The 24656-nt window shown below is 43.8% G+C and overlaps 1 protein-coding gene across 4 annotated transcripts in view; it reads right to left on the bottom strand.

Moving 5' to 3' along the window:
• Positions 1 to 1264: 1264 nt before the first annotated feature.
• dennd4c (DENN/MADD domain containing 4C) overlaps positions 1265 to 24656 on the bottom strand; it is a 39164-nt gene continuing 15772 nt past the window's right edge. For 2 of the 4 annotated variants that reach the window (XM_071926590.2, XM_071926592.2), the window contains exons 3-34: positions 22505 to 22757; positions 22312 to 22381; positions 18647 to 18816; positions 18295 to 18536; positions 18010 to 18076; positions 17846 to 17904; positions 16610 to 16754; positions 15916 to 16091; positions 15618 to 15718; positions 15178 to 15396; positions 14411 to 14556; positions 14160 to 14198; positions 13564 to 13694; positions 13034 to 13166; positions 11943 to 12149; positions 11736 to 11864; positions 11261 to 11408; positions 10848 to 10997; positions 10560 to 10682; positions 10235 to 10366; positions 8635 to 9740; positions 8080 to 8275; positions 7812 to 7909; positions 7537 to 7712; positions 6934 to 7101; positions 6516 to 6714; positions 5786 to 5896; positions 5500 to 5637; positions 5133 to 5250; positions 4174 to 4330; positions 3950 to 4014; positions 1265 to 3546 (exon numbers count right to left, since the gene is read on the bottom strand). In XM_071926590.2, coding sequence (XP_071782691.1) covers positions 3410 to 3546; positions 3950 to 4014; positions 4174 to 4330; positions 5133 to 5250; positions 5500 to 5637; positions 5786 to 5896; positions 6516 to 6714; positions 6934 to 7101; positions 7537 to 7712; positions 7812 to 7909; positions 8080 to 8275; positions 8635 to 9740; positions 10235 to 10366; positions 10560 to 10682; positions 10848 to 10997; positions 11261 to 11408; positions 11736 to 11864; positions 11943 to 12149; positions 13034 to 13166; positions 13564 to 13694; positions 14160 to 14198; positions 14411 to 14556; positions 15178 to 15396; positions 15618 to 15718; positions 15916 to 16091; positions 16610 to 16754; positions 17846 to 17904; positions 18010 to 18076; positions 18295 to 18536; positions 18647 to 18816; positions 22312 to 22381; positions 22505 to 22757 — 5509 coding nt within the window. In that variant the 3' untranslated portion in view covers positions 1265 to 3409. The remainder of the gene's footprint in view (positions 3547 to 3949; positions 4015 to 4173; positions 4331 to 5132; positions 5251 to 5499; positions 5638 to 5785; positions 5897 to 6515; positions 6715 to 6933; positions 7102 to 7536; positions 7713 to 7811; positions 7910 to 8079; positions 8276 to 8634; positions 9741 to 10234; positions 10367 to 10559; positions 10683 to 10847; positions 10998 to 11260; positions 11409 to 11735; positions 11865 to 11942; positions 12150 to 13033; positions 13167 to 13563; positions 13695 to 14159; positions 14199 to 14410; positions 14557 to 15177; positions 15397 to 15617; positions 15719 to 15915; positions 16092 to 16609; positions 16755 to 17845; positions 17905 to 18009; positions 18077 to 18294; positions 18537 to 18646; positions 18817 to 22311; positions 22382 to 22504; positions 22758 to 24656) is intronic. The other 2 variants (XM_071926593.2, XM_071926595.2) reach the window with 2 other exon arrangements.

Below are 24656 nucleotides of genomic sequence, written 5' to 3' on the forward strand. Positions count from 1 at the left end.
TTGGGCAAAATCTTCAGTCGCAAGAAAAAGACAAACAGCAGCGACGATGGGAAAGAGGAGATCTCTGCCGGTCTGGCCCAGGCTGGACAGCAGTAGAACACCTTTCCTTTTTCACCCCTCCACCCTCCACCCTTCCTCTCCCTAATTTCCCTTCCTTCCACCTCACCTTCCCTTCCATCTCCTCCTGGTACGACATTTCGGTAACGACTCTATTCCGGTTATGACTCTGCTCCTGCGCCACTCCGACTCCAACTCAACTCCAGCTGGAGTCCCTGTTGATTCCTGCGGTTCCACTTTGGCTCCTTTAAGGCGTCGGCCCTCACATCGGCTCCGACGCCCTCGAGCTCCAGCTCCACTCCGGCCGTGACTTCATCCTGGCAGTGAGGGACAAAGTGGAAGACCGAACAAGATGGCTGAACGATGAACTTGAACTGGACTATAAACATCTGAAAAGTCCTGTTTACATTGTTATGGTGACAAGACACACCGCTGCCTGAAGAACATCCCCGGGCCGAGCAACGTGTCGCCATTCAAGCCACCTATTGTACATAGTTTGTAAATATTGTAAATAGTTCATTGAAATACATACAAATACAAAGTGTTTGTATACAAATACGCATCAGCTCCCATTTTTTTATACTTGTATAAAAACTGAGAAGTCATTTTGTTTTCATAATGCTGTGTGGTCAGATACACATTTACCATGAACTGTGGGGTTTTACACAATCTAACTTTCTAATCTCATAATGTCTCAACTAAAAACAACATATGAAACCATCTGTCTTGTTTGTGTATGATGAATGTACATTCCTCCTTATTCAGTGACACAAGTTAAAGGCATTTGCCTAGAATTGCAACTTAAATTCTCAGCTTAAAAGAAAAAAAGAAAAGAAAAATCTTTTAGTGTAAATTTGAGTTTTTGAAGGGAGAAAGAAAAAGTAATTAATGTCAATTTTAAAAGCTCTGCTGCAGGTAAACAATGATTCTTAGACCCAAACAAAATCACAGCTGAATCCTAACAGTGAAATATTAAAATGCTGGAAAGAAAACCTGACAATAAGATAAAGAATATCTTCTAAAAGATTATGAATGTGATAAGTAGCAAGAGTAACAAGAGTAAGGAAGTGAAACATACTGATGTAGCTCACTATGTGTGTTTTTCTAACGGCTCGACATCCTCTGTGTTCAATACTGCAGATTTTCACATTTGAGTCCATGTCCTCAATATAGTGACAAATATTTAAAAAACAACAAATTGACACGGTTTAGTTTTCAATCAGGTCAAACCTCATTTATTGCAGCGCAATTATTGTGTGTAGACATTCAAATCCATTCCACAGGACGGTAAGAGATTTTAAACCATTGGTAAAGAAGAGTCTTTTCTGTACATCCTCTGGCTGGGTGCACCTTCACCACTCTGCCACGAGGAGATCACATTTACAAAGTCAGCACATGGTGGAATCCCTTAAGATACATGGGGGGTTAGTCATAAAAATAGCAATTACTACACTGTCTGCAATCCAAATTTCATCATGGCAATAATACAAAAATAAATAATTGACAAATTCCTTTGAAATGAGGATTTTTCTTTTGGAGAGAAAACAATGTTGTTAATGGTCTGAGGTGGTCTGACTGAACGAAGAGCCTGCGAGGCGGAGCACTAAATCCCCACCCTGGGTTAAGGTCAGGTCTTAATCTATGCAGTGCAAATTGAAAATTTTACAATATCATTATAGTATCTGTACAAGTCAGCTTCACTCTCCCAAATCCACAATAGGACCATCTACACCCATTTCCCACCAATTCAATGTGGAACTGGGAAAACTGTTGCAGCACTTCTGTTTCTCCTCTCAGTTTCAGCATTTACTGGAATGTCATCTTGACAGATTCTCTCTTCCTTGACACAGTATCAGCAGTATGAAAAAAAAAAAAAAGCCCTTTGCCGTATGTGCCATATAAAGGTCTAACTGTTACCACTGCAAATATTACTCAAAATTAATGAAGAGAGGCATTATACACTACTGTGTGTAAACCTTAAAAGCTATCTTGTCAGCAAATAATATGCCCAATTAAAAACCCTTGCTGGTTTAACTGTCCAAGGGATCGTTGCTTCTATGCTGCAACACGACTATATTAGAGTCAGTGAATAAGGAATAACCCAAGCACATGTGAGATACAATTCTAATCTATCATAACAGTAAGGCATATTATCTGAGCAAGTACAGTATGTTACTGTTAAAAAATGCAGATATTAAAAACATGAGTTGGACTGACTACTGCCATCTCTGAGGCTCTGCACCAAGCTGCTGTTTCTTTCCCTGCAAGAGAACTCGTGTCTTGCTTTAAGGCATGGGAATGGAGAATTTCGTTTGTGAAGGCTGCTTTTCAGTAGTTTGGCATGCCATTTCATTTCACTTCCAATTGATGGATTCATTATGACCCCCCCCCACCTCCACCTCCAAATAGTTGGTTTAAACATATGTGGTGGACTCTTGACTGTAGGGAACAATCGCTCTTTAAGACCCGTTTTGAGTGCAGGGCATCTGGAATGTTCTGAAATTAATTTGACTGATTGTCCGTGGCCTCAGTCCTCTCCCATTTACATGAGCAGCCAACACATATTTACACAGAGACAGAGAAGCCTACTCTGAGCCTGTACATTTGCACTGAAACAAACACTCACATTAACAAGACATTCATTGTTAAGACTTGGATCGGTAGAAATAGTCATCAAGGCATCAAGACTTCTTGCCTCAAAAAATATAGGCAACCCTGGTTTCAGATTTTCCCCCCCCAAGTAGAAAAATATGTACAAAAAGACAGATGGACTTGAGTTACTGTTTCAGAAAGTGCACAAAGGAACAGTTGGGGTCTGTACACGGTCCGCTACTCAATCCACTCAGACTGATCTAATCTGGGGATAGTTAGAACAGATTAAGCAATGTGGGCAAAAGGCTAGCGCAAAACTACTCGAGACTGGGCAGTGACTGCATGATTACACACACATATACACACACGCTCACACACACACCTACACCTCAGGGACAGCCAACACATTCTGTACAACTGATAATCATTCTATACACCATCTGTAAGGAAACACACCCCAACTAGTCCCAAAAGATTCACTTGCAGCAATTCAGAGTCCCAGTTACAGGTATCTGCTTGGAAAACCTATGAAAAGCAGAATAAGGCTGTAAAAAAAAAAAGCAGACAAAAAGCTTCTTCAAGACAAGGGGAAGAAGTACCATCTTTGGGCAATTCGAGGTGCTCAAATACAAAAGCTATTTCTCCCTCACACCCCGGCCCGCGATCTTATCCTCGTCCCTCCCCTCCCATCTGGCCATCCTCTTGTCTCTCGCACCTGACTCGCCGACATCTGCGTCACTCCCGCAGGGGGCGACGGGGGTCAGATGACGGGGGCTCCGAAGCATTTAAGGCACCACTGGACGCTGGTGGTGGGCGGTCGGTCGATGCGGTTCATAGACTTGAGTTGCTCGGGGCTCAGCTCGTCATAGGCCAGGCGGTACTCTCTGTCGAAGGCCTCTGCAGACACACGGGGATGGAAGGAACGCTCACAAAGTCACGACAGGGAGTACAAATCAGGGTGTCTTCAAGTTTCAAGTTAAATTTAAGACTTTTTTAAGACCTTTTAAATGCCAGTTAGAATGAAATATGAGACCAATTTCACAATTGAAAAAACAAAAAACAAGGAAGGTGATTCTGCTGACTTCTTACTATAAAAACAATGTGCCACCACATTTTTTCAAAGAGTTTAAGAATTGAAAATGCTATATTCAATGGTACTCAAGAGCATTTAAGGCACTGCATTTAGATCATCTAATTTAAGGCAATTTCAGACTTTTTCACAACCTGCAGACTCCCATGTTCTCACATTATTTAATTGGTTTTCCCTTTAGAACAGACATTTACAGAGACATTTACTCACCCACGTCAATGTTCTCCCGTCCCAAGGCCACCAGTGAGAGAAACAATATTTCTCTATAGATACTCCTGAGAGAAATAGGGAGTACAAAAATGAGAGGAAAAATGTTGTCATTCATGCTGCAAGAGCCTTGGGGAAGTGTAACACTGGCTAAAATATACTATAAAAATAATACTGGCAACACTTAACAGCAGACAGAAGATGAAGAGAAGAAGAAGAGGGCTGACCTTTGCCGTTTGACCCCGTCCGGTCGTCGTTTGGCCTCTCGGATCAGCAGGTTGATGGGCCCGTAGACGTCGTTGGTCTGGATGTTGCGGACAATTGTGTTGAGGAGGGTACGCGTCTCCTGGTGGTCTGTTGGAGCCAGCGTCCCCTTCTTCTCCACTAGTAAACACACACACCATCAGAATGCTTAGCGTCCTACAGCAACAGTCTAGAAGCCCTGATGCCAAAAGCACAACCACCTTTTAGTCTTGAATTGAACAAATACAGCGATGGACTGAATCAATCGGCAGTGGAAATTCCCTTGCCTTGAGTTTTTGCCAATTTAAATAACCTTAATATTTGGTCATTTTAATCGATTGAACCTAGTGCAAAACACTGCAGATGGCCTTGAAAAAACTTGTAAAACTTGTAAAACCCTAAAAAAGTCCATTATAGTATATGCATTTAGTTTCACTGAGCTCAAATGGACATTCAACACAGCATCCAGCTGCGACCTCTGCTGGCCAAAAGCAACATTGCAACCAAGGTGGAGAATAATATTTTAGGAGCGTCACATCATGAGTGAAGTTAATTGTAACAATTTAAGCTAACCTTGAAGCCATAATATCAGCATATCCTGTCTGAAACATTGGTATTTAGCTTTGTTAGCAAGTAATACCTCAAATCACTTCCTTCATGCCGTTGCAAACCATGACTTTCACACTGCCTTCCTTCCTGCTGCATTACTACAAGTAAGCTGATATGAATTTGACTTTTCAAACATAATGCTAAGTTAACCGAGTTTATTTACCTCTGCTTATTAAACAGAAATGGCAGATAGAAGGAAGAAAGTTATTTATTCAGGTATTTAGGTGAGTCAACCGCTACCACTATGACTAACAGGAGGATGTACAGCATTGCCCAACCGTTATAGGGAAGTAAGAGGTCTGCTATGTGTGTCAATGTGTGTGTGTGTACTCACGCAAGGTTCTCCAGAGCAGGTAGAGGGGATCCCCTAGGTCCTGGTGCAGGTTGATGTTGTCCCACAGGAGCTGGATGTACACCTGCTTACTGTCCTGGGACAGCGAAGTCAGGGGCAGCTGCAAGGATGATCATACACACAGCTTTTTCACATTACTGCCAATACGATGACCGTTCAGCTTTTATTCTAACAAGCCACAAATGCAAAACATAGGACATCATCTTACAATCCAAAGTAATTCAATCAAAGCATTTGGGGAAGAATATGAGGCCTATATGACCAAGAGAGGAAAACGAAGGGGAAAGAGGAAGATTAAGTGAGAAAGAAAGAATGTTTAAGACTATTAGAGAAAGAATGCGTCTCCAACCTGGACTCCGTTGTTGCAGTGTTCAGAGGTAAGGATGAGACCAGGCAGGTGACTGGGCAGGTCCAGGCGGCGGAAATACCACACCAGGTTCCAGAAGATGATGGGGTGCTGGCTAAGGAACTTGTGGGTGTAGATCACCTGGTAGGACACATTAGAGCAGTTGGGCTTACAATGGCTTGAGACGTTGGGAGTAGTAATTTCTCAGGATTTCATGTTACGTGTGGTAGTCATGTGCCAACAGACCATGGAATTACAAAGTAATGGTATATGTACATGTGTTTATTACCTGATCTCCTTCGTTCTCTAGTAGGGTCTCCAGCTCCTTTCGCAGCACCAAAGGGCTGAGATAGGGCACAGACACAGGCTTGGGGTTTGGCCGTTTCGCTCCCATGCCGTCCTGACACACACAGAGAGAATTTAAATATGCTGTACATGTATTTCCATCATCCTAGTCTGGATAAAGTCTCTAAACTCCGCATAAAATGGCTCAAGGATACCAAACGGGAATTATAATGTATTGATGTCCAAGTTCAGAATCCACCCCAACTATCTGTGACTCAACCCACACCTATCACACTAGTTATTTAAACTGACTCTAACTGGACCTGACTGAAATATATCTATATTTTTTTAAACTTTCTGTCAGGTGCACTGTGAAATTCAACCCAGACTCAACAAACCTAAATATCTTAAGAATTGACCTAAAATCATCCCACAGGAACTGTGGATCGGCCTGCACATGCTGAGACAGTACCCAGCTGTCACATTATTGTGACACAAGGGCATTGCCACATTGACAGTGCATCAGTCAATAGCTAGGGATTGGACGATAATGCTTATCTCATGATACGATTAGATACGCGATATATTGAATTTCGATATATTGTCCCATCCCTATCAATAACAGCAAATTATTACAACATGACAACTGTAGCACTACTAACACATTGCAGGCACAGCATTTTCTGCATTGTTTAAGAGTGTTTGGGTTATTTTGGACACCAGGGGGCACTCACCGACACCTCATGCAGGCTGCAGGGCAGGCTGGTGGTAGAGACACCATGTCCAGGTCTTTGGGAGGACTCCAGGCTCTGCAGCGGGCCGCCCACGCTGTTGCTGCGCGTCAGTGACGTCCCGCTGCATCGCTGCTGCTTCCCTGCTGCCTGGTGCTCCAGCAGACCCAGGGGGTCCGACTGCACCGGCTCTGGAACCAGACTGGCAACACAAGACAAAGACAACTGAGGAGGAGGTGGTGCTGGAAGAAACTGGGCAGGTATTCAGCATGCTTATTAAGAATGCTAATTTATTGTAAATGACCAGATCATCCTGGCCACTGCATTTCACACTCAAGGTGAAACTGATTTTAGACACAGCCCATCAAGCTGTAACCTTGGGCGCATATAACTGTTTCATGTTAATTTGTTTTGGGTATACCTCTTATGTGTTGCAGGACGGTTATCCAGGCTCTCACTAGGTTCCTCTTCAGATGATTGTGGGAAAGTGATAAGGTCCGGTGTCTTAGTCTCAGCTGAGCTGCTGGCTATAGGCTGGGTATTGGTGCTGTGGATACTGTCTCCTGAGGCACTGGGCTTCATATAGAACCTGACAGGGAAAAGGACAGGCTATACTAAACAGCATCTGTCAGCACTGTTTCCCTTAACCATCTACTGCAAGTGCTGCAATGTACAATATATACAGAGCTTTACATTATATAGTATGGTTATAAGATCTACTATGACCTGGCATGCAATATATCTTTAAAAAACATAAAGGGCAGAACCAGAGCTCTACAAGTAATCTCCCTACTGAGAACTGAAACACTAGAGCAAACCGGTCTTGTGTTTTCAGTTACCCTTGTGTAAATGTTACGCTCACTATGACTACACACTAAATTATGACGCTACAATCTATAACTAAAATTAGTTTAATCAAAATCTCAGTTTTAGAATTAATCTTTACAACCAACTTAAGGAAAATAAGGAGGACATGGCTTAAAATGATCCGGCCTATTTGAATGCCAAGACGACAGGTCCTTACCCACTGGTGGTGCGCAAGTCATGAAACTCTATGTGCAATAAGGGAAGGAAGGCTGTGCGGCAGAAAGGGCAGTTGGTGTTAAGGTTGGAGTCGTCGGCCGTCCAGCCCGCCATGATCTCCTCATCGTACACCAGAGACTCGCAGGAGCGGCACTGAGAGCAACTGGACATCAGCACCTAGCAGCAGAGAGATGTGTGTAGCCAGTTACATATATGTACATGTCGCTGTGCAAGCACAGCAGAAAGAAAGTGTGTGTTTGTGTATGTATGTCGGACCTCCAGTGCACAGTTCTGATAGATGCTGGAGGAGGAAGCGTGGTGTGAGGAGCCTTGCTCAGAGTCGGGACCCCTGCCTGCTCGCCCTGGAGTCGGATCTACAGATGGAGACAAAAACAAACATGTACACTTGATATAACTGATCTTCTCTGAGCTATACAGAAAGGAACTCACTAGGCCATTCTCCTCTCTACCTTTTCCCTCATATCTTTGGACCTCTCTAAAATAAGAAAAGACTATATGTGTGTGAGAGAGTGTGAGTGCTTACGTGTCTGGTGGGTCCCTCGTCCCGTGTCACTGCTGCCACTGCTGCTGCCCAGGCTGGTACAACTGTGGTTTAGGCCGTTGGCCACCAAACTTGGGATGGCCCCTCTGTCGGTGGAACCATCAGCTACATCATGTGCGGCCAGCATGTTTTCATCCAGACGGGCTGGGAAGCCACCACCACCCTGAGCTAATTCATCCTGCAGAATAAAGACAAACAGGAGGTTTGTTTTCCATCTTGAATGGAATTCACAGAGAAAAATGCCCCATTTGCTTCTGGAAATGTCTTAAAGGGTAATTCTGAATATTTTCAACCCAGACATTATTTTCCCAGTTTTTGCCATCATGCTGATCGATTCTGATCAAACTTTCATCGGTTACTTCACTGTAGAGTTCTATGTACCTCTCAGTTTGCAGGGAGCGCTGCTCTCCGATGCAATCCGACTGGGCCAATGGAAACTCAAACAGTGGAACCCAAAAAGTACCAGAATCAAGCGATGGCAAAACTAGGAAAATAAGGCCCAGGTTGAAAATGACATAATCCTGTAAGGACACTCACCTCGTCATCTGAGTAGTTGTAAGCTGAAGCTACTGCCCCCCATACTTTGCTGGCTACATTAGCTGCCTGCTTCATGCTCAACTTCAGCACATCCATTTTAGGCCCTGAGAGCAGGGCGTCCATCTTGATGCCTGAAAAGGTGTTAATGACTGAGCCTAACGAGCCCCCCTGGGAGGACTTGACCAGAGCTGTCAGAGAGGACGACCTGGGACCTGGACTAGCTGTGGTGCTGGCTGGGGTCTTGGTCTTCACAGCAAAAGTCTTGGAGCGAGTAACAGTGTTGGGGCTGCGTTTGGGTGTGTCGCCTGGGGAGCCAGATGGAGTTTTGACAGGAGGCACAGGGAGGCTGGACCTCCGCTCCAGGGTCTGCTTTACCGGAGGGGCGTCAGTGGAGTCTACCTGGCCCTGCTGGAGCTCCATGCTGGAGGACTTGGCACCCAGAGGGCTGCGCAGGCTCATGTACATTTCGATCTCCTCTGCCAGGTTGCGGGAAACCACGACGGGCAGGGAGCGCGGTGGCTCCTGGCTGGTAACAGAGGCGGATTCCTCATTCTCTGAGACCAAGAGGGAAAGGGGGTCGGCACCCACCTCCACGTCCGCCCTCCCCAGGGTCACCCCCCGCACCCCAGCCTCCTCCTCCTCTTGTGTTTCAGTGTGCGTCTTGTCTAGCTCCTCCCTTTCTACCTCAGTCCCCTCCGGCTCATCATCAAGTCCCTTCCCTTCTTCCAGAGTAGGTGTGTTTGTTCCAGGACCCTCTTCCTCTGGCAGTTTCCCCAATATCAAGCCCTGTTCATCTTCAGGCTCCTCCTCCAGGTCCTTGAAAAGTGCTTTGGACACACTGTTTGGGGGTGGGCTCGTGCTGACGGAGAGCGCTGCGGCCAGGATGCGGGCGTCGGCACCCATTTGGCTGGCCATGTGGTCCACGCCTTGCTCCAAGAGCATGCCAGCGCGGCTTTCAGCACTGAAGCTACAGCTGCGTTCGGCAAACGATTTCTGCCGCTGTTGCTGCGACTGGGTGCCTGCATCTGCACATGCTAGCGAGGCATCTTCCTCAGGGAGAGACACATCTTCACTCTTGCTGCGCAGCCTGAACAGCTTCCCTGTACCTGGGGTAGAGGTACAGACAAATTCAGAGTTGTCCCTTTTAATTTGGGATGGGAACAATTAAACTACTAGGTTAATAAAAACTGGGTGATGTAACAGTTGACAGTAAAAGGGCATCCCACCCTTCTACTGTCAACTGTGGATTAAACTAAATTTCAGCTACATACAGAGCTGCCCAAACAAACCACTACATTTCCTTTGCTTATCTATAAGTAAATGGGTCACTCACATTTATTTTTTATTAATCTTAGTGGAAAACAAAAAGAATCAATCCATCACCTGTGCTGTACATTCTTTCTATTCTATGTTTTTGGCAAACAAAGCAATAGAGCTGCCAGCTATGCATTTCTATTTTCAGACTAAAGAGTCATATACATAGTTTCAAGATTAATTAGCAGTGAAATTAGTCAAAATTTCCATCCCAAATTCTAATGCCACCTCCCTCCAAGACATCAAAACGATTGCTTAGTTAAACAGCCTAGTCTCTTCCCCTCACCCGTTTCCCTGGCAGCGTCGAAGCTCCCTGTGGACAGCTTCACAATACTGGGGACAGGCAGGAGCACATCAACGGGGCTGGGGGGCTCCACTACTGCTACTGCACTGTCCACTGAGCCAGCCATGTCCCCACCTGCAAACAGATAGACAGGCACACACGCTAACATCAACGTACCAAAAGGAAATGGTGCTTCCAGTCAGGAATTACACACACACATCTTTGAATATACGGCTACAAGTAAATATAATCCTGATGCCACATGCAGCACATGAGAATGGCAGAGTGAATTATAATTTAGTATTTTGCACTCTTGTGGAACTAGTACCATTGCGCTGTGCTTTGGCCTTACTGCTTTCTTCTATGGAAAGGAGCACAGCTGCATGTGAAGAGTCTGGCAGGTCCTGATGTAACTCATCCTTGGAGCCGTAGCCTTGGTCAGACTGCCCTCCTGTGGATCACACATACCATGCTGTATTGATAAATCTTGGTAGCAAATAGCTTTCAATTTGATAATATTTTTTTCAAAAGATGACGTGGTTCAATGTATGCTTAGGGCAAACGGCTAGGGGAAATGGTCAGACATGCTAAGCCAGTAGTTTTGGGGAATCAGTACCTGTACTGCAGTGGTTGTTTGTTGAGTCTCCCATGACGAGGCTGCGGGCAAAGAGCGTGTGTTCCTCACCATTGACTTCACTCGAGCTGTCAGCACTCCCATGACTCAGACGGTCACCATCGCTGACTGCTGACCCACCTGTTGATGCAGCTAAAGAGAAACCAAAACAGAAAGAGAGAGAAAACAAAGTGAGAAATGGAAAGGGAACTGGCATGAGATCTCACATGACAAGTCAAGTGGATGTTGAACCTCAAGTCTAACTGTAAAAAAATGCACATCTGCTACACCCAAACGTCTCCAACTCCCATTATTTACACACTTGCTAAATGGTTAATTTCACTGTTCTATAATTCTCAATTCAGCAAAAAGTGATGTCTCCCTTTATGCAGCCTTATCATATATTCCATTCTCACCTGTGCCAGTAATAGTGGGTCCTTTAGTCGAAGGTGTGCGGTCCAGAGCCTGCTTGAATTGGGCCACTCCACGAAGCACATTACGCAGCTTAGTCCACATAAAGAGGCCACTGCGGTTACGGCTGGGCCATGGGCTCTCTAGGACGGCCTGGAGAAGGAGCAGAATGAAGGGTGAGGAAATAAGCAGAGAGTAAGCCTCCAAATTGTTGCTGTTGTAGCCGTAGGTGCTTTTATTGTTGGTGCAAAGGTTTAAAAATCCAGCAGATCACAATGACAAAAATGTTTGGTTTCTACTAGTGGTCCTTTGAGCTTTGTTAATGGTAATTACTAATCTGTTGGTACCTCTTTGCAAGCTGGGGATATATTTATATTATATATATTATATTATATATATTTTGGCTATGTAAAGGCATTAGGTTTATATATTACCTTGTAGTATACACAGAGAGGCTATGTAAATGTTTAGTTAGATTACCTTGTTGTAGTATCCGTATGTGATGGCGTTGGGATGTACCCCAGCTTTCTTCATCTCAACCAGGACACGCACAGCCATAACAGGCAGACCCCACACACCACACAGCTGCATCACCACTCTGTAACACACCTGAAAGCCAGAGGGAGGATGTCAGCACTAATACATGAAAAACACAAAATCTCTCATCTTGCACAAATGTGACTGTACCTCGTCCAGCACCTCCACCTCGGCGGTCCTCATCTTAAGGAGGATGTTGTACGCCTGCTGCATGGCACGGCTCTTCGACTTGGCCAAACGCACGCCCGCCGGCAGGCAGATGAACCACAGGCTGTAGCAGTGACTGAACAGACACCGGGCCCACAGCGGCGGGTTGGAGTAGAAACGCTTGGCCATCTTGTATGCTAGCTTGATCTCCTGCCGGACCAAACACATTCTGTCAGTTACATTTAAAGCTTTTTGCAGCAAGACAGGAGCGAGACCAGAAGAGAGACCAGAAGAGTCGAGGAGGTCAGGAGGATGAAGAAGAGAGGACAAGTCAGGTTGTCACACAATATTAACTGACCTAGTGCCCAACAGCATGCTCTGATTTTTTTCTACTACATATGTATAAGGCTCTATATGTGTATTGTGTGTGTCTAGGAGGGATATGCAAAAGGACTAATTCTGATTAGTTTGTGTAAATTGGCTGATGGCCAAAATGTATTGATCTGGTTGTAGTGTGTGAAGAGGTTTGCATTAAAATGTTTTATTTTAAGGGTGTATTTTAATTTTTTGGCTGTCTCAACGATGGCACATGAAACTTGCTTCTAAGTGGAGCAAAATGACTAAACAAAAAAATCATCCTGAAGGGAATGTTATTCTAGTCATTCATCTGTCCCTTCCAGCAACATGCTCCAATGAAGGCTTTTCTTTCTCCCCTATCTCCATCCAAAATAAACCAGCTCTTGCCCAACACACGCACAGTTCCTTTGAACTCATCTGCACCCTGTGTGCTACACAAACCATTAGAGCAGGGCTATTCTGCACTTGGCCCGAAGCTCAAAGACAGTGTTCCTTGTAAATAAGTGTTCTGTAAATAAGTTACTGGAGAGTAGTGACAGATTAGAAGTCCAATGTGCCATCCCAAAGGGAAAGAATGGCTCATCAAAGCATACACAGTAACGACTATACTGTATATTCTACAGTCTGTGTGACGGAAAGTCACGTTTTGCTGAAATCCCAATGTAGGAGAAAACATCAAGTACAAGTAACAGGGCATCACTAGTACCTCTGCTGAGTGTGATTGTGTGTGTGTGCACCTGCTTAGTCCTCTTAGCCAGTAGTGCGGGGCTGCTGGACAGACTGGCCCCTGCTGCACTGGTGCTGAGTGCTGGCCTCAACTCCCTGGGACGGTCAAACAGCTCCATCCGCAGCCGGGGGAAACTCTTATAGCTGGAGGGAGAAAGATAGGATTGTTGCAAGGTGAGATGAGTGCTAAGACCATTTATTGTGGAGAATGTTAAAATGCACTGACCACAAAAATGCATTCAAGAAGTCCAGATCAAAATCAATCAGCAACTAGTTATCAGAATGTGGTCATGCATTCTAAAAGGGAACAACTTGGGCAGAGGAACAACAGTAACTATGGCGATGTGACAGGTAACATGTTTGGAAGTTGGATAGATACAGAAACTTCCTCACAGCAACTCAAAGTAAGGGAGGGCCAAAGGAAAGAATTGCAAGTCAAACATCAAACCTCAGTACAGGACAACCATTTGATTGGTGAGGGACCATTAGAGTATAACCGCACACTGCATGGAGTTTTCTTGTCTTAGAACAGAAGACTGACCTGTATCGGGAAGGGGGTTCAGGTCCGTCCTCAGCCGGAGGTTCAGGAGGCATGACGAAGACGGTGTGCTCACTCTTCTGGGACTCGTCCAGCTCCATCAGCCTCGTGTCCTCGGACAACTCTCCTTCAACCTGCAGTGAGGATCATATCAAGAGCCTTACAGTTTCTGAAAACTGCACTCCGAGAACTGAGTCATCGACTTTACAAAGAGCACACTCATGCATGCATGTACTGTGCAGGCCGTATCCTGTCTGGTGCTGTGGCAGAAAGACAGTCACAGCCACGCACACATGACAATCCCTTACACTTTAAAAGTTAAGGGATTTCATAAGCGAATCTGATTAACCAATGAAACATGCTTATCTGATTTGTGATTATTGTTGCCGATTAGGATTTGAGGAAAGAAGAAAGGCAGGAAAGACAGATGGATCTCGTCTGAGAAGTAAAATGGTAACTCTTCCTACAAAGTCTCGCAAAACAAGTTCATGCCACTTGTTGAACTGAGGGAGAAAAGATTTAGCCATTCCCTATTGATGGTAGTCACAAACACTACAAAACAAGGTGCTAGGAAATCTGATTACGATGTGGGCGATTACCTTGGTGCCCTTGTCGGCGCCTTTATCAGAGGGAAAAAGCTGCAAGAAGGGGAAAGAGAGCAAAAGGAACAGATTGAATCAGAGGAAATTTGGGCTTCCTTAGTCTCCCAGAGGATGAATGTTCATTTTGCCAATAAAACAACATCAAACAAAGGCTCTTTCATGGAAGGAAAGCAGTGGTAAAAAAAAAAAAAAAATCTACCTAAAAACACAATGTGTGTATATCGGATTGCTGCTGGGTTGGTAATCACCTTCTCGATGCAGTCGTCAAAGAAGGCCAGACCTGTATCCTTGTCGCTGACAAAGGTGCACTCCTCAATGAAACGGATGAAGATCTGGGTCTTGGTGAGCTGGGAGTAGAACTTCTGGTGGGCGCGGTCCCTACTTTTTAGAAATCCTGGGGGAGGACACAGACAGGTCGAGGTGTCATTTCACAAGCCAAATTGAAATTCAAATGTTGCTGTTTAAAATGAGCAAAAATTCAAAACAGTGAATTCTTTATTTTAGCAATTCTTTATTATCTATTCCTGTGTGGAATCTTCTAAAAATCTTTTGAGGTAATGTGTAGCTGCTTGAAAAAGTGTCAAAAGATCCATTTTTTCCCCCCTCACTGGTTCTGTATCCTATATTGACTTGTGAACCTAAATGAGGGTGTAATCCATTTCCAAGAAACGCATTAGTGGACTCTCTTTATAGCCAATGACAAAGGTGATTGATTTGTGAAAACACTTTGGTTGAAATGGTCTTTCAAATAGAAATGCCAATAAAAATTAGCATTAGATGAAGCAATTTGAATAAAGTCTGTGAATTATGCATGAGTTGTGTAGTCGGGAAATGGATGGACAACAACCCATAAACAAATCCAAGGTCCATTACATCATCCATAAACAAAAACATGACCTACACATCGATCTCTGTGTCTTTACACATCAATCCCCATGACTTTCAAGACACTAAACCCAATTTTCCCCTGGTTTCCATCCATTTGGAAAGTCAGCTGTCAATCACCGACGTTTACCTTGCAGGTCATAGAGGGAGTCTGCGGCTGTGGCCTTCTCGGACGGCGCCTGGGTGATGGGTTTGAGGTAGACGCGGTAGCCCTTCAGGATGGTGGCCATGAAGCGGAGGAAGGCCTCCTGGATCTCCATCTCCAAGGCTGTCATCTTCTTGTGCCAGGTGAAGTCCGCCTCGATGGGGGTCATCTCCACCGCCAAGCCCTCCTGCGCTGTTCGACGCACTGAAAGTCAAACCAAATTAAACCATTTAATTAGATTCTTAATGTAAAAAGAAAAACATTGCAAATTCTGTATACCTTTTTTGCTTAGTGTAGTAATCCATGTGAAAATTATATACGCTAATACTGAATTATCCATTCAATTCAAATTAATTAACTCTACAACTACATTCTCCTAGCATGGTTCAGCTATGATAAAATGAAGAGAGAGATGCTGTTTGTACTAGTGGCCAGTTGGTGGTGCAGGTTGCTCAGTGAGTTGATCAGGCTCTTGCAGGGCTTCTTTGGGAGGTTTTTCCAGTTGCTATGTCTCTTCTCGTCAGACCTGTAACACACAATACCGAGCAGATAGTTAGCTACAAGTGATGGTATGGCTGTAAAAACGCTACCTTGATGGTTGAATGAATGTCTTGTTGCAATACTTGAGACAGCTGTGGCATTGCTTGAACATCTTCAAAAGAAAGTGTAAATATATAAAGCAGGCAGGCAGCGAGATGGGTTTAGTATCAAACCAAAGCGTACAGGTAGATAGTGTTGGTGTCTAGGTCCACACACACAACATCTGGCGGGGGGTCGTAAAGGTCAAAGTAGCGGGAATCCACCCCCACGATAAATGGACAGGGAGCATTGAGGACGCCCGCGAGAGAGAGGGGGCACAGGGGGATGTACGGACACTGCCACTGGAAGGGGAAGATCATCTGGGAAGAGGCAAGAGAGACAAGCAGGATTACCTCAACCAGGCAGTCAGTGTTAAAGGATTTCAAATTACAACCTCTGGAGGTATAAACATTCAAAGGGCCGTAAATTAAAATGCAAAACAAACATGATTAAAGAATCACATCACATTTTTCACAGAGCATCTGTCTTACAGCTGTTGATACTTCTAGTACTTAAAGCTGCACTAGGCTTTTATACCAAAAGATACCAAAGGGAAGAGAGAGGCAAAAGATCTTATGTTGGGGAGTCCAGCTTTCTCTTGAGCTCATTTGCTGCTGTTTAGGAGACAGTTTTGTATTTCACTCTTAAGTTTCAATTCATCACTTCCTGTGGGTGCAGAAGTGACCATAAACAACACCAGAATTTCATTTAGGCAACTAGAGTGAATCTATGCAGTCACAATTGAGGGGGTGGGACGTCCTGAGGAGATGGGTGTATTTTTAAATAAAAGCCTATTCTATTTTCCAGTATGACTTGTATGCAGGTCGAGTGTACTCACAGCCACCACGGCCTCGGCCACCCCGGTGAGCACGGCGGGCCGGAGCGAGTGCAGCAGGATCTTGCTCTCCAGCAGGACAAAGTGCAGCAGTGTGGCGCAGTTCTCTGAGCCCAGGTTCATCAGCAAAGTGCCGTAGTCCGCGCCACTGCCAGGGAGGGAGAGCGGAGAAGAGTTGAAGAGTGGGGGGGGCAGAAAGACCCACAGGAGGAGGGATGGTGGGAGGAGAGGCAGCGATGGCAGGACTGTCAGGACAGGTGTTGCTTAAAATAATGGATTAAAGGTTTAAAACTGGGTTTGTAACACCAGGGCCACACTTGAGTTAAGTCAGAGGGAAGTGTGGGAACTAGGTAGAAACAAAGGCAAAATTTATTCAAAACCTATTTAAATATTGGCCCAATGTTATGAAAAACCTAGTAGGCTACATGATAATAACAATAATCTTTATTTGTATAGCACCTTTCAAAACAGAGTTCCAAAGTGCTTTACAATAAAAGCTAAAAAACAACAACAATTCAACAGTAAAACAATCAACCATACAATAAAATAAACAATAAAATACAAAAAAATACTAAAAACCATAAAAGAAAAAAAGTCCTACGTAGAGATACTAATGCCATGTTTAACTTATAAATGATGTTTCCATGGTAGGTAAGATTTGGATCTCACTTGGCTGAGTATTAATCCAAATACGCAAATAGCTGTAGACTAGTTTTAAAGTGGTAATTTGAATACGGATCCTTTTGGTTAAGTAAAGAAAATAACACTAGGCCATACAGCAATCAATAGTGTATCCTCCAATACCAAATCATATCAATATTATTTTGACTATGGCAGTTTAATCTTCATAGATTAAACTGAGTAAGTCTGACTTCCAGTGGCTGTTTGCAGTGTGAGGATTTGACCTCGGAGAACTGACATGGATGAATGTGTTTTGTGTAAGCCAGCCAGGAAAATGAAATGGATGATTACTTTCATAACGTAGCCATTTCCTCTGGAACAATACACTGGTCTTTTTCTCCTCTCATTTTCCTTAGCCTTTTGCATTCAGACTAAGTAAAATATGTGTTAGTACCCAAAGACAACTTAATTTAGCTCCATTGAAATGGAAATAATGAAACTGTCAAAGTATAAAGAAGAAACTTGCCACACTAAGTGTGAAAAAGTCATTTAACAAAGTACTTGACCAGATTTTTGCTACAAATGTAATTGTGCTAAGCAGCATGAAGCCCATTTTACCTGAGGGGTAAGGGTGTACACACAGGCTGGGAGAGGATCAAGGTGTCATGTGCCGAGAGCTGAAGGAGAAATTTGACAATGTCAATAGGCCATAAGAAAAACAAACAAAAAACAAAAAGAAACGAACATAACAGTAAACTTGCAATTGGCCAAAAACATCTCACCTGGACCAAGATTCTGGGCCGCTGGGGGGAAGGAAATGACACGTTGTGCATGAAGTGCGAGATGTGCCTATTGGGAGAAATATACAGACATAACTTCAAAAATCTGTCCTATTCAAACCGGAATTCAGATGTCCTTTCAAAAATGTGCAGCAGCTAAACTCAATCTATTACAGAGTGAGTCAACCTGAAAGGATGTTGTATGCACTCAGTACTGTAGGCCGCTCTGGATAAAAGCACCCACCAAATGACATATGAAAATATCAATGGTTGTATGTTACTTCTTACTTTTCAATAGGCAGTGGGTGCGGGCCTGAGACGGAGAGCTTGTAGAGGAACATGAGGAACTTGCGGAAGGACTCAAAGAACGGCCAGCGGGAGAGCAGGCAGATGCATTTGTTGGTGTTGACGGGCCGGTTGGGGATCATCTTCTTCTCCACAGTGGTGAGCAGGCCGAGCTGGATCTTCTGCTTCTCACTCAACAGCTCCACTGGATACGGCTCGTAGAACTGGATGGCTGCCCCATACACCTGGCACCAGGAACGGACACACGCATGGACTCAAATTTACATTTGATTCCCCACAAAACCTTGTTTTGTTTTTCGGTAATGAAAGCAGACTCTTGGTTGCTGCACCTCACCTTTTCTCCAGATGAGATGGTTAAGACGAAGGTGGAGAAGACAGGTAGAGGGTCACGTGTGTTCGGTGCCCAACACTCAATCTTGGCACCCATGGGCAAACAGAACAGAGGTACAGACTCTGATAGAGGGAAGGACTCATAGTCCTCTTCTGGGTAACGAAAGATGAGGCCTGAAGAGTGAGAGGAAACACTAAAGGTTATACTTACAAACCCTGGTGATCACAACAGAAACAATATCAGAGTATGATATAGTAGTGCAGCAATATAAAACAAAATATTTTCTATAGTTTGACAGTCTGTAAGTATGTGATAATTTGCAGTCCATGAAGTAACAAGGCTCGTTACCATTCTGGCTTGGTTCTCTGGGAGGATAAAAAGAAGATGGAGGCTAGAGAGCTTGATTGGTAATAAGATCAATATTTTCAGTCAACATGCTTTCATATTAATCAGACGGTATGCTGAGGTTTTGATTTGCAAGGAAAAACTTTGTTCTGTTCATCAGTGTGTTGTCAAAACGACATTCTGACAAGACACACACATTCTTATGTGAACATGCGCATACACAAACACGCCTGCAGACACATAAATAATGGGTGTGGCAGGAAGTGCTGCTGTCTGAGATGAATAAACAGCCACCTCACAGGAAGAAGCCCTGCCAAAGATAAAGGCAGCCTGTGTGTCTGTGTGGGTGTGTGAGTACACACATTCACATTATTAACGTTTATTATATGTGCGTTACACAATGAACTGTTCCAAAGGCCAAGTTGTTAAAAAAACCTTTCAATTGGTGAAAATGTCACACAACAGTTGAAAATGCCAGCTATGATTAACAATTACAATCTCTGGCATGATCATAGATGCACTTTGAATTTTCATTTACACTGCTTTAGAGAGCTTCAGAAGTCTGACCCATAAACATGACTAGGGCTGACTGCTACAGCACACAATGCCACATCATTTCTGAATTGCAACGGTGTATGTGTAACCTTTTATTTGTGCTGAATGAATATCAACATAGGGTACAATGTGATTCACGAAATTTCTACATTACCCTACAAGAATGTAATTGTATTCATCTTTTCATCTGCGCTATGCCTTCTCCCTACAACCTTGCATTTAAACATTTTGCTATAATAGCCTAAGCAACCAAGTTGGACCATTAGATTTTATTCACATATTAATAATAACGCAAAGTGAACGTGCAGAAATTATGAACACTTGCATTCTAACTGACTTTGAGTAATAACCGCCCTGTTCACTGGAGTTGCTGGAAAAGTATATTCTATTTTTTGCCTATTAAAATCACTAGTAATATAACTTGTGTATTGTGCACAGGGCTTATATTGTTGTACTGCTATCTTTCACGCACTGTTCTGTCAGTTAATCACTAGAAAGGCCGCACAGTGTTACAACTGATGTCAGCATCCACAGCAATCATATAACCCAATGTACAAAGGAAATAAAACATCATGCTGTAAAACTTTATCTTTGAAATGCAAACACAGCCAAGTGTCTGCACTTTTATTTCTAAAATATAACAACATATTCAGGGGGAAATTAAAGGCGTAGCCGTTACTTGATTATATGACATTTTACAGCCACATCGCAAAAAGCGCTTGAGTAAATGGTTTGTCTGAAAAAAGTCTGTTCATACTTTTCTGACCAGTAGCTGTCAATATCTGTGTTTTGACTGCCATATATTCCACAGAAATAAAGAAGTGCAATGTACAGAATACAGTGTGCCTCATCACATTATTGCTCTAAAGGTATGCAAGTAATATGTGTGAAATTAGTTTTGATGGATTTTGATGGCCCTTCCTTCATCAATGGAAAAAAATGTGACAGCCATTCAAGTGTTGAATAGTGGTGAGGGAGACGGAGAGACATTCACACCTGGGTACCAACGTCCTGTAGCCTACTGTTCTGGCATAAATGGTGTATTATGGTATGGAGGTATTTTTTAGTTTCATATTCACAAAGTACTACAAAAGGACATTTGTGTGAAATGTTTATCTTATTTTTTATAAATTAAGTTTGCAATGCAAGTTTTAAATAAATGAAGTCCAATCCAATTTAATTTGACTTCAAACTCGGTAATATTGTGGTATATTGTCATTTCTGGAGTAAAATATTGTTGCATCCCTAGCTGACAGACATTCTACGCTAAGGCTGTGTTGCTTCACGAACAGGGAATGCTTTGAGATAATGAGACATTTTGCAGGTTCTGTGGATTTGAATGACAGAAGAAAGATGGCATTCGGCAATGTAATTACTAGGGGTGTAACGGTACGTGTATTCGTCCCAAACCGTCACGGTACGGACGTTACGGTTCGGTGCATGCAGTCGTACGGAGAATACGCGGTATGTGCGAAGATTGATGAACGTAATGCGGAACCAACTTTCACAAGCGCGAGTTCCACCCGGAAACCTTAAGCTGTAAGCCAACAACAGTTAGCAACATGCCATGCTAAGCTTAGCTCAATCTACTACTGAGTCAGTCACACTATGGCGAGTGCAAATGAGACACAGGAGCTAGAAGACCCGCCTGCTTCTTTCAAATCAGCTGTGTGGGAAAATTTCGGGTTCCCAGTGAACTACGACAGCAATGGAGAGCGAGTGGTGGATCGGACGAGGACGGTGTGTCGGCGTTGTTCGACAGTTGTAGGGTATGTGTGCATCGAACATGCTAACATGCATATTCGACGGCATCACCCAGATGTGCCAATCACCAAGCTAGGCAAAAAAAAACAGGAGTCCAACTACTTATCCCCGCTGCTTTTAAGCAGCCTCTAGATGCGAAAGCAGACAGGGCCAAAAACATTACCGAAGCAATTGGTATTTATATTTCATCGGCTATGCGCCCATATGCAGTGGTAGAGGACCCTGGCTTCAAGTATTTATTAAAAGTGCTCGAGCCTCGTTACAACGTTCCATCCTATGCGCACGTAAGCCAATCCGTGGTCCCTGCTCTTTACAGGCGTACACGAGCGGTGATCGAGCACGAGTTGTCCGCTGCACCCGCCGTTGCACTAACAACCGATGGATGGACCTCCCGTGCTACCGAAAGCTATCTCACAGTGACCGCCCACTTCATCAACTCTGAGTGGGAAATGAAAAATCCAGTTCTACAAACGCGCCCCGTGTATGAAGAGGGGACTATATGACACTAGGTGGAACAAACTGTAACTTGCACTAGTGTCTGTTCAAAATAAATGAAAAGAAACCTAGCCTTATGCATTTGGGGTTTTTTGTTGCTTTTTTCCCGTTTTACCGAACTCGTACCGAACCGTGATGTCCAAACCGTGGTGTGAACCGAACCATGACTTCTGTGTACCGTTACACCCCTAGTAATTACTCTTATCAGTAACTGCAGGACACAGGGAGCCTAATCGTAGGAGGGAAGCCATCAACGATGACTCATCAAAGCAACAGAGAAAAAAGGTGATGAATGAAATACTGATAGTGACATTACGTAAGATCAGCCACAAGATGAGGCTGAAAATGATAAAAGGAGAAAATGAGGAAAGAAAGACCAAAAAAGTAATCTGTAGAACCAGTAAGATGCCAAGTGAGATTTGAAGATGTCATAACTGTATGAACTAAATATTAAATCTACACGGAAATCAGAAAGCAATCAGAGAACCGGCTCAATTTCACTGACTCACCGGCTTTGTAATTGATGGAATTGGACGCAGATACTGATTTCTTGTAACACAGGAAGACACTGGAGCCCCACTGAAAAGTTTAAAACAAGGTCACACAGACATTACACCTTTGCTCCCTTAGGACTGAGAGCCTTGTAGGTTATGCTAGTACAAAATTGCTGACGCTAGCTAACAAAAGAGCAGCCCAACTCACCATTCCACAGTTGAGGTTCTTGTCCACCTTGCAGAAGGTGTGCGGTGGCGTCTCGCCCTTGCTGGTGACGATGACGCAGATGTCAGTCACGGCCAGGGAGTTCTGGGGCTGGACGGGAGGCGCACGGCGGAAGGTGATGAAGATGCGCTGCGAGGTGGCCGAGCTGTTGTTGACGTTGGCGCAGCGGCCGTACGGTGTGGCCTGGATGACCTCGCAGCCCTGGATCAGACGCTCCTTGCCCTCATACAGCACCCTGATAAACACACAAACAAGCAAATGTGTTAGACAGCACATTATATCTATTATAGGAGCACACACAATCCCACTGCGATGCTTGATGGTTCTAATCAGTGGCATACATCTAGAATCAGCACACCAGTTCATTAATATCCACACATGAACATCAGTGCTATTCATGCTTACCTACATTACAGTTGTAAAACTAAAATTGAAAGTGAAACAACTGTGGAACGACCCACAAAGTAATTACAGAACAGCAAAATAAGGTTTGACCTGAAATTACTTTATAACAAGCTAAGAGAATGAATCAATGCTGCTTTCCTGTGATAAGACGTTCTGTTCTATCGTCAGACAGCAAATACTTTACGATGTATGGGAGAGCAACAATGGACAATAAAAACCTCTTTGACACTGTATCACAATAGAGCGTGCAAGCGCTAGTCGAGACAATCTTGAGAATGATTTCATAAGCCTCTACTCTACACTAACAAAAAGACAGCCGCACTGATTATGGCCTAGTTTTGAAGGGACAGGACTTGAGGGAGATTTGTTGCACTGTGTGTTCAGGTCACACAACCTGCAATAGCTCAAGAGAACACACTCTCATCCTTAGGGTTTGACATGATAACATTATGAGCCTCTAAGAATAATGAAGATGAGATTATGTACAGGAGGGGAGGGGGAGAGAGACAAAGACTGAGACACAGAGTGAGAGAACTCTCTTTGCCCATGCAGCTACCCTTTGAACTGAGGGAAGGAGTGTCAAAATGGTGTGGAAATTGAGATGGCAGATAGCAGGGCAGTGCACAGTGCTGGCAAGGGAATGACTCATGCCCACACATACAAAGCACTCATAGACTGGGCTCTTAATCAAGTGTCTCACAGGGAGTGCTGGTCTGGAATCAGCTTTGCTGTCAGGCATGCCTCTGATTTCTGAGACAAGCTTATGTTGCCAAAAAACGAAAAAATAACATTCTAATGATGTAACAATTTCAAAAAGGTTACGGATTTAAGCTCCAACACAGATATCAAATCCTAATGAGTTTGAAAAAATACCTATGGAACAGAATAAGTTGGGAATTTCTACCTAACACTGAGTGGGTGTTTTCTATTGGTGGGCCTGTGTCTTTCACACATGGGTAAGGAAGGTGTACACCACAACCTCATAAGTACTGAGCTAAAATGGCCTTTGAGGCCAATCTTAACATGTTAGACAGTTAGAGGTCCAGCTCACACAGGACTTAATAGCACCAAAGTTGCTTTCTAAGACTAGTGTACCAATCTTGACTAGGGTGTGAGAGCATGTGAGAGCATGATTTTTTTCCACTTCAATCCTCTAAAAGCAACCCAATCAATCCGATTCCAGTCACTCCAAGAGAGACGCATATATGGAGATGATAAGTAAGAGCCTTAAGCATGGCTCTCTGTGGTGAGGAACATAGCTGGTTCTCCTACAGGGAGGGTCAGTCTGTGGTCAGCAGCACTGCCTTTCTCTTCATAGCTCTGGTTTCCCTTTGAGGCTTCTGTGAGTTTTCTCTCACACACACACACACACACACACACACACACACACACACACACACACACACACACAAAAGCCTATCTCCAACGGGCGATGTGATTCAGACATATTTACCAGCTGACTCATCTAAAATCCCAGACAGCAGAGGGAAGCTAAACATCAAGATTCTTCCTTTCTCATGGGCATTGTCCATCCATGTTAGTACAAACCATCCAATTTACATTAAATATTATGATTTATGCCAAAATTGGCTACCATTCCATGCTCCTTAATCAGTTATATTGTAGAATATCACACAGCTAAAAGTTGCAGTCAGGAAAGCAATCAGTGCCTCACTGTATTGTATTTTGTCTTGCATGACTGCAGGGCTTCTATAGCAGTGAGCTCCAT

The sequence above is a fragment of the Centroberyx gerrardi genome, chromosome 23, assembly GCF_048128805.1.
Source record: "Centroberyx gerrardi isolate f3 chromosome 23, fCenGer3.hap1.cur.20231027, whole genome shotgun sequence".
In the NCBI taxonomy this organism is placed as follows: domain Eukaryota; kingdom Metazoa; phylum Chordata; class Actinopteri; order Beryciformes; family Berycidae; genus Centroberyx; species Centroberyx gerrardi.